General features: G+C 47.5%; 2 protein-coding genes across 6 annotated transcripts; both read left to right on the top strand.

Moving 5' to 3' along the window:
- Window positions 1–369: 369 nt before the first annotated feature.
- On the top strand, window positions 370–3,340 carry LOC311010104 (ras-related protein ralB-A-like). Of its 4 annotated transcripts, none has more exons than XM_084004612.1 (6): window positions 384–507; window positions 1,118–1,155; window positions 1,252–1,408; window positions 1,488–1,696; window positions 1,765–1,939; window positions 2,265–3,340. In XM_084004612.1, exons 3-6 carry the CDS (start codon window positions 1,295–1,297, stop codon window positions 2,370–2,372), a joined length of 606 nt encoding a protein of 201 aa, XP_083860738.1. In that variant the 5' UTR covers window positions 384–507; window positions 1,118–1,155; window positions 1,252–1,294; the 3' UTR covers window positions 2,373–3,340. The 4 variants fall into 4 exon arrangements, with proteins under 4 accessions (XP_083860736.1, XP_083860738.1, XP_083860737.1 ...); XM_084004611.1 differs by having other exon boundaries at window positions 1,286–1,408; XM_084004613.1 differs by lacking the exon at window positions 384–507 and adding an exon at window positions 734–985 and having other exon boundaries at window positions 1,286–1,408.
- Window positions 3,341–4,843: 1,503 nt separating this feature from the next.
- LOC311009872 (fas apoptotic inhibitory molecule 1-like) lies at window positions 4,844–6,555 on the top strand. 2 transcript variants are annotated; one of them, XM_084004304.1, is made up of 5 exons: window positions 4,844–4,934; window positions 5,111–5,271; window positions 5,504–5,732; window positions 5,968–6,017; window positions 6,272–6,555. In XM_084004304.1, exons 2-5 carry the CDS (start codon window positions 5,155–5,157, stop codon window positions 6,419–6,421), a joined length of 546 nt encoding a protein of 181 aa, XP_083860430.1. In that variant the 5' UTR covers window positions 4,844–4,934; window positions 5,111–5,154; the 3' UTR covers window positions 6,422–6,555. The 2 variants fall into 2 exon arrangements, with proteins under 2 accessions (XP_083860430.1, XP_083860429.1); XM_084004303.1 differs by lacking the exon at window positions 4,844–4,934 and having other exon boundaries at window positions 5,031–5,271.
- The last annotated feature ends 1,668 nt before the right edge of the window (window positions 6,556–8,223 follow it).

Genomic DNA, 8,223 nt, shown 5'->3' on the forward strand with positions numbered 1-8,223 from the left:
TATATATATATATATATATATTATATTATATTATATAATTATAGTTTACCACGTTGTTCATTCTGTGGAATGTTCAGGCCAATAAAGCAATAAATCAGTCGTGACATCACATCCTGTTAATGTTATCTGCGAAGAGGGGAAAAGGTAGAAGGTGTCACTCCGTCTGTTTATCAGCTGTACTGACAAACCCGCATTTTATTAAAGATGTATAAATTGTGAATGTTGTATATGTATCACACAGTACAGAGGTGGTCGTTGTCGTTTGTGACTGTGTTTGTGACGGTAGCTCGCGGCTGGGTGTGACGTAATCTTTGATAACGGCTAGATGCTCGCGCCCCCTGCTCGCCGCCACAGAGTGACGCCTCCTCTCGCCGATACACGATCTTCGGTCGGAGTACAACTGTGAAGGTGGGGCAGCGCTTCTCCCCGGTCAACTTGGGGAAAAGTTTGAGTGTTTGTCGGTGTATGGCGGATTTCCTCGCGAGCGGCGGAAGAACACGTTAGCGGGTGAGTTGCGTGACTTTCCCCGCGTTTTTTTGAGCAAGCTTAACGTTGTCTACGCGACGTTTTAACGTCGTTTTGTCACTGGAGTTCGCCCCGAGCGTTATCTGTAGCCTCTTCAGTGGCTTGCTATCAGCGCGGCGAGAGACGCTGACGACGGCCAATAGCGAACGCGATAGCGGAGTTCCAGCCAATGAGAGAGCGGCAGGGGGCGGGAGGTATTGGCCAGGGGCGGGAGTGTCTGTGTCTTGTAGGAACTCGTCCGGAGTGTCAGCGGGTTCCACAGGAACAGGATGAGCGATGGTTCCTCTTTCCCCGCAGACGGACGTCGTTCTCCGGCTCTAGCTGGTTCAGCCGCGGCGCTCCGCCATTACTCGCCCGCTGGTGACGTAGTGTGACTTTGCTGCCCGCATGTTAGCGTCCTTGCTCCCGCATCGAAGGCGGAAAGGTCACCGACGAGGGTTAGTCCGGGTCCCGGTCCGCGGTGCGTCCACGGCTCGTGATCTCCTCATTAGAGAGAGGAGAGTCCTTTTACTGCACTACTCGTACTAATACCACATTGAAGTAATTCCCTACTGTGTAACTACAAATACTTAGAGTACTTTCTGTGTGGCAGGTCTGTTTTCAGACAGCTGAAGAGTTTGGCGAGGAGAAGTTTGTATTAATACACGTTTTCGATTGAGTCTTTAAGATATTTAACATATTTAGAATGTGTATTTGTATATCTCAATGTTTCATCTGTCCCTGCTGGTCTCTGCTGGTCTCTCCCCGTCCCTGCTGACAGATCGGAGTCATGGCCTCGGGCAAGAACAAGAACCAGACCTCCCTGGCGCTCCACAAGGTGATCATGGTGGGCAGCGGCGGCGTGGGGAAGTCCGCTCTCACCCTGCAGTTCATGTACGATGAGGTGAGACTCCCAACACTACGTTTCCCAGAAGTCCTTGCTGCCTCTGCCACATCATCTAATCCCCCTCCCCTCCTCCCAGTTTGTCGAAGACTACGAGCCCACCAAGGCCGACAGCTACAGGAAGAAGGTGGTCCTGGACGGCGAGGACGTCCAGATCGACATCCTGGACACGGCGGGCCAGGAGGACTACGCCGCCATCAGGGACAACTACTTCCGCAGCGGCGAGGGCTTCCTGCTGCTGTTCTCCATCACGGAGCACGAGTCCTTCAGCGCCACCTCGGAGTTCAGGTCTGTTAACTAGGAGAGCCTGGTCTCATGGAGGTGGGTCAGCTGGTAAAACGGTGTGTGTGTTTCAGGGAGCAGATCCTGCGGGTGAAGGAGGAGGAGGCCATCCCTCTGCTCCTGGTGGGCAACAAGTCGGACCTGGAGGAGCGGCGGCAGGTCTCCGCCGACGAGGCCACGGCCAAGGCCGGCGAGTGGGGGGTCCAGTACGTGGAGACCTCGGCCAAGACTAGAGCCAACGTGGACAAGGTCTGGTTCTCTTTGACTCAGTCTCAGGGTTGGGATGGGTGCTGGAAATCCTTGAAAACACTTGAATTTTAGTGTTTTTTTTCAAGGTTTGAAAAGTGCTTGATATGAATGTTCTCCTCCTCCTCGTTTAGAGGACAATAACATCTCATTTAATGTGATGAACAAGTGCAATAATAACTAGACTGAATACTGATGTTGAATAATACAAATATGGAGTTTACCACAGCTGGAAGGTGCTGGAAAAGCACCTTGAAATGCTTGGAAAGTGCTTGAATGTGACTTTGGAGAAGGTGTAGGAACCCTGATGTCCTCTTCTGTCTCTCAGGTGTTCTTCGACCTGATGCGAGAGGTCCACAAGAAGAAGATGGCGGAGAGCATAAACAAGAACGGGCCGAGCGGCAGGACGAAGAAGAAGCGCTGCTGCATCCTTTAACTGCGGTTGCCGCGGCGACCACGTGCCAAAGAAAAGGAGAGACGGACTGTAACGGACACTCGGCGAACAGCGGGGAGGAAAACACCTGAACCCCCCACCCTCACCTGCACCCTCCCCCTCTCACCTGCACCTCCCCTCCACCCCTGAACATGTATTCTCCTGCTCCAGATATAAAGTCATGGTGTGAATCAGAGTCTGGATGTTGTTGTTGCACACGTGTTTGAAGCCGCCCGCCACTTCCTGCTTCCTCTTTATGTTCCATCAGGGTTCAGACGCTCCGTGGTGGACCAGCGGACCTGGACTCTGCAGTCCACCAGACGTCCTCCAGGACTCGGACCCACCACGGGGCTCCGCTTTAAAGGTTCTTTACAGCCCGACAAGCCGGAGCTGCTCATTGATTAGTCCAACAGGAATCCTTCTAAATCCTTCTAAAGCAAGCTGACCGGGTACTCCACTGTACTCCTCCTCCTCCTCCTCCTCCTACTACTACTACTACTACTACAACTACTACTACTACTACTAGTACCTGTCCAGGTACTCTGTACCCCGTTCAGGTCCCCTTCGTGTACTTGCGGTCCCGTTTCCCTCGCTTCCTGCATCGTTGTGAACATTTATCCGTTCTTGAATCAGAGGCGTCATCCCAGACTTCAGGTCCCCTTACCTGAAGAAAACCTCGTCCAGGACCTGTCGGTCCGGCGGTCCAGGATCAGGTCTTGTGCCTTAAAGTGTCCAGCAGTGGTCTGTTTAGGGGTCTGGACACATTCCTGATGCGTCACCATCACACTTCCACTTCTCTCACTCCTTTTCTATTAAAGCTTCACCCCCTCCCCATGAATATACATCCCATAATAATAACTAATCATGAATCACCATCCAAATCTATTTATGACGTATGTGGTTTCACTCCTTTGTGTCAAAACTCATTTCCATTTCATAATAAAAAGGTTGATCGCTTTTGTTTATTGAAACGTTTCAGCAGCACAATTATTCATAAAACATCAATATAATTATTCATAAAATGTCAATATAATTATTCATAAAACGTCAATATAATTATTCATAAGAAAACATGAATATATTAATTAATCATAAAGACTTTAGAAGGTATATAACAAAGTAAAATAATACAAACAAAGTTAAAGGGTTGAAGTTTCATTTAAGTGAAATATTTAATTTGGGGCATTTATATTCAATTAATTACTATTAATTGGTTACCTAGAGAGTCATTTTAAGTTATTAACCAACAAAAAAACCTAATTAAATACATTATTCTTTTGAGTTTAACTTGTTTTTCTTTCAAATAATGCCAATTTTCCATAAAATATAAATTAAATAAATATATATATATATATATTTTTACATATTTCTTTCATAGGTATATAAGATATAACATTTGAAACACCCTTTGTCGTTTATGTACATTAGAATTACATTTCTGAGAAAAGGAGTGCGATCTGTTGTTTGGCCACTAGGTGTCACTGCTGACTCGATGGAACCGAGTTCATCGCCAATTAGGACGATTTAATAAAAAATACAATGACAAAACAACTATATTCAACTTAAAGTAAGAGTTGTATTAATAATATTTGTATAGAATAGTAATAGATATAAAAAGACTAAACAATCTCAGCATTTATATATGTAAGAATAAAATGTAATTAAAGTTGCCAATAAAATAAAACGGGAAACAAATTCACCATTAAAAGTCGTTAAAATGAAAAATACAAACACAGCAAATATATATTAGTTAGAATAAATGTAACAAAATCAATAACAAAATGGTTTGGAATAAAAAATTAAATAACACATCAAGTTAAATGAAAACATAAACATTTCAAATAAAAATGATATATGTAATAATTGTATGAATTAGACAAATGTACATTTATGTCATAAAAGTTTAATAATATTTATGCTTTTGTCTCACTGAAATAAAATCACTTCTTCTAGAATGATGATGATGATGATGTGAAACATGAAACAGAGCAGCTTTACACTGAACAAATATTTCAGTGAAGAGGATGAAAATCTGGCTTTTCCCTGATCTTCTCTCGTCTTCTATTGTGTCCGTGCAGAGGTCAGAGGTCAACACCAGAACCCCACCTTTGGGTCCAGAGACGCAGGTGTCCGGGACGTGAGCCTGGTGCGTCCTGATTACTGGTGTGGGTGCAGCCTGATCAAGTCTCTAAGCCTCTTACAGTAATGACACTGCTGCTGCTCAGCAGGGACGCCGAGACAAAGAGGAGACCGGGACACCGAAGGACAGAAGGAGTGAGACCAGGACACAGAAGGACAGAAGGAGACCGGGACACCGAAGGACAGAAGGAGGGAGACCAGGACACAGAAGGACAGAAGGAGACCGGGACACCGAAGGACAGAAGGAGGGAGACCAGGACACTGAAGGACAGAAGGAGACCGGGACACCGAAAGACAGAAGGAGACCAGGACACCGAAAGACAGAAGGAGACCGGGACACCGAAGGACAGAAGGACTCGTGGACAGAAGGACTCCAGGACAGACGGACTCCAGGACTCTGGGACTCCAGGACAGAAGGACTCTGGGACTCGAGGACAGAAGGACTCCAGGACTCTGGGACTCCAGGACAGAAGGACTCCAGGACAGAGGGACTCCAGGACAGAGGGACTCTGGAACTCCAGGACAGAAGGACTCCAGGACAGAGGGACTCCAGGACAGAGGGACTCCAGGACAGAGGGACTCTGGGACTCCAGGACTCTGGAACTCCAGGACAGAAGGACTCGAGTTCTCGGGGACTCTGCTGGACATGCTGGGTGGAGACCTGGTGGCGGCGTGGGAGGTGGCGCTCAGCGACGGCGTCCACAGGGTGGAGTTCGCCCACGGGACCACCACCGGGAAGCGAGTGGTCTACGTCAACGGACAGGTGAGTCGCCATGACAACCACAGAGTACCTGACTATATAAAATGCATGCATTTAAATCCTGCTTACAATATATACTTTTACTATTTATCAAGAGAGTATTTCTTGATTAGTACTTCCAATACTCCAAAGTACCTGACTGAATACTTCCTTAGAAGTACTCTGTGTCTTCCTGCAGTAGTATTGGTGTGGAAGTACTGCTTCCAGGTACAAGTCCTGCGTACTGTGTGTACAGGAAGTGGTGCGGAGGGACTGGCTCTTCAAGCTGGTGGGGAAGGAGAGCTTCGTGTTGGGGGGCGGAGCCACCAGAGCCACCGTGGTCATCGAGGCCGTGGGGGGCTTCACCTACGAGTACTCGCTGGAGGTGGACGGCAAGACCCTGCAGAGGTTCACCGATGACCGGGCCAAGACCTCCAAGACCTGGCTGCTCAGCCTGGGGGGGCAGGACCAGAGGGTGGTCCTCGGTGAGCCCACAAACCTGGCCCAGTGATGTCACCGCAGCATCACTCGCTGCCATGACAACCGAGTCTGGACTGGAGACACAGTCACCAGTAGAGACAGAGAAATACACCGTGGTACTCCGGTTAAAGTAGAAAACTACAGAGTAGAAATACACCGTGGTATTCCAGCTAAAGTAGAAATACTACAGAGTACTAATACTTGGTAGTACTCCAGATAAAGTAGTTCTTGTCTCAACAGAGAAGGACACGATGGACGTTTGGTGCAACGGACAGAAGATGGACACGAAGGTGAGAATCAGTCAATCAATACTTTGTTTCATTGATGATCTGAAAATATAAATATAGAATGTTTAATTGTTCCATGGAAACTACACTTCTATCTACTACCTGATAAATGCTTGTTAAAGGGGGCAGCGGCTTGTTTTTAAGGGTCAGAGGTCAACAGGTTTAAAGGAAGCCTTTGTGGACCCTTTCAAAATAAGATGTAATAATAAGAGGCCCAGGTTGTCCTTTGACCTGGGAGTTTGGGGGACTGTCCACAGGGAGAGTTCGTGGACGACGGCACGGAGACCCACTTCCTGTTGGGGGGGCACGAGTGCTGCATCACAGCGACCAGCGGGGGGAGGAAGAGGAGCGGCATTGAGCACAACTTACTGCTGGACGGAGAGAAGGTAGCAGCCTCCACACAATAGTGAGCCAGTAGTGGACTCTGTCTCCACCTCCATCAGAACTACAAACCCCAGCAGCAGCCTGGAGGAGGAGGGGCTTGTGTCTCAGCATTTAGTCCACAGATTTAGAAAATTCAGATGTAAATATAGCAAATAAACGCCGACATGCTTTATTTTGGAATGTTTGTATTGATTTTGCGCACAATCTACGCAATATGTATCTTCTTGAATGCTGCTGCGTGAAGCGCGCGGCGGTTCGCGAGAGAGAGACCGGAACAAAGGCGCTTTGATGTTCAAAATAAAAGCATAGGAAAAATGCATTTATTATATCAGAATCAGAATACTTTTTAATCAGTCAGGAAATTGTACACCTGAAGTTAAGATTCAAGATTCAAAGGGTTTATTGCCATAAGCAAAGTAAAGAAACGTGTTACCCTGTACAATGAAATGCTTCTTTTGCTGTCCACAGAATGCCAACAATGTAACATCTAGTATAAAAAAATAGATGAATAAAAATAGATAAATAATAATAATAAAAACAAAGGCAGCATGTGAGATATAGGTAAAAACAACAATAAAAAAGTGCAAATGTAGCTGTGCAGTTGCTAGTCAAGAAGAGAGTCATATCTTTAATAAATTAATTAGTTAAGTTAGTTAATTTTTAATTACTAATCTGAATCTGCCGAGCAACTAAAGCTATCAGATAAATATAGTGGAGTAAAGTGGCATCAACGTCCCTTCAACCCGCTCCTAAGATAATTATAATAATAATAACGATCATTTATTTTATTTTTATTTATTTATTTTATTTTGAAAGTGGTTACCGGAACCCCCGCTGTCGCGCGCGGCCAGCTTGAAACGCGCCGGAGAGCTAGTGACGTCCCCGGCCGGGATACAGTGGCTCTACACGGGGATGGACCTCACGGCAGCTCGGGGAAAGGGGGAACGGCTGTGTGTTCGGGACTCACCTGTGACCTACGTGTTACGTTAGACAACACCGGGATCTAATGCGGAGGGAAGACCCGGGTCTGGACTGGAGGGGTTTTGTTTGGACGCGGACCGAGGAGGTTATCAACGCGCAGCTTGTTCCCGGAGACAAAACAACGGACGGATGGACGGACGGGAACAGGCATCCCGAGGAACGTAACCCCCGCACTAACTGCTCCGCCGAGCCGCCTCATCCGCTCGCATATTACCCGCCTTACACGTCTCCTCTCCGGGGGCTTTACCGCCGCACCTAGCCGCACTATCAAGCCGACGTTAACGGCTGATAATCGGTGAGTTTTCCTTCTTCTCCCGCTCCGTCTGACTGGAAGAACAGCGAGCTAGTTAGCTTTAGCCGGCTAGCATAGCCGCCTAGCAACAAGGCCGTTTTTAAAATTTGTTATCATTATTATTAATATTCCCTAGTAAAAAAAGCTTTTTTCCACTCTTAATCCACATAAAGTGCCGTTTTGAGTCCCGCACGGACAGGACGGACATGGGGACGCGGTGCTCAGACCGCCGCACATCTGTCACCGCACCGGAATCGGAAACCTGGACACACCGGGGAACAGCTGCCTCCACCGGGCAGTGAGCAGCGGTCCGGCCGCTTCCGCGACACACGAACCCCGGGAACATATCCGCCGCTTTAAGCCCCCCCGGCATGTAGAGGAGGAATAACTGCGTTATAAAGCAAGAAAAACCAAACACTTTAAACCAACTGTCCACCTGATATACGGCGGTGTGGAGTTCACCAGGGTCCACAGAGAAAAGCATGAATTAAAGCTTTCCTTCCCCCCCCACCCTGCCGCGGCTCCTGGAGGTCACAGCTTTCACCTTTCACG

Source organism: Eutrigla gurnardus (genome assembly GCF_963514095.1).
Source record: "Eutrigla gurnardus genome assembly, chromosome: 24".
NCBI classification, from domain to species: Eukaryota; Metazoa; Chordata; class Actinopteri; order Perciformes; family Triglidae; genus Eutrigla; species Eutrigla gurnardus.

Bases quoted from the DNA above. Each gene is read 5' to 3' on its own strand.
- LOC311010104 (XM_084004610.1), top strand. From the start codon at position 1,295: ATGGCCTCGGGCAAGAACAAGAACCAGACCTCCCTGGCGCTCCACAAG. The intron at 1,697-1,764 runs GTCTGTTAACTA...TGTGTGTTTCAG, and splicing joins AGCGCCACCTCGGAGTTCAG to GGAGCAGATCCTGCGGGTGA. The intron at 1,940-2,264 runs GTCTGGTTCTCT...TCTGTCTCTCAG, and splicing joins CTAGAGCCAACGTGGACAAG to GTGTTCTTCGACCTGATGCG.
- LOC311009872 (XM_084004304.1), top strand. From the start codon at position 5,155: ATGCTGGGTGGAGACCTGGTGGCGGCGTGGGAGGTGGCGCTCAGCGAC. The intron at 5,272-5,503 runs GTGAGTCGCCAT...CTGTGTGTACAG, and splicing joins TGGTCTACGTCAACGGACAG to GAAGTGGTGCGGAGGGACTG. The intron at 6,018-6,271 runs GTGAGAATCAGT...GACTGTCCACAG, and splicing joins GACAGAAGATGGACACGAAG to GGAGAGTTCGTGGACGACGG.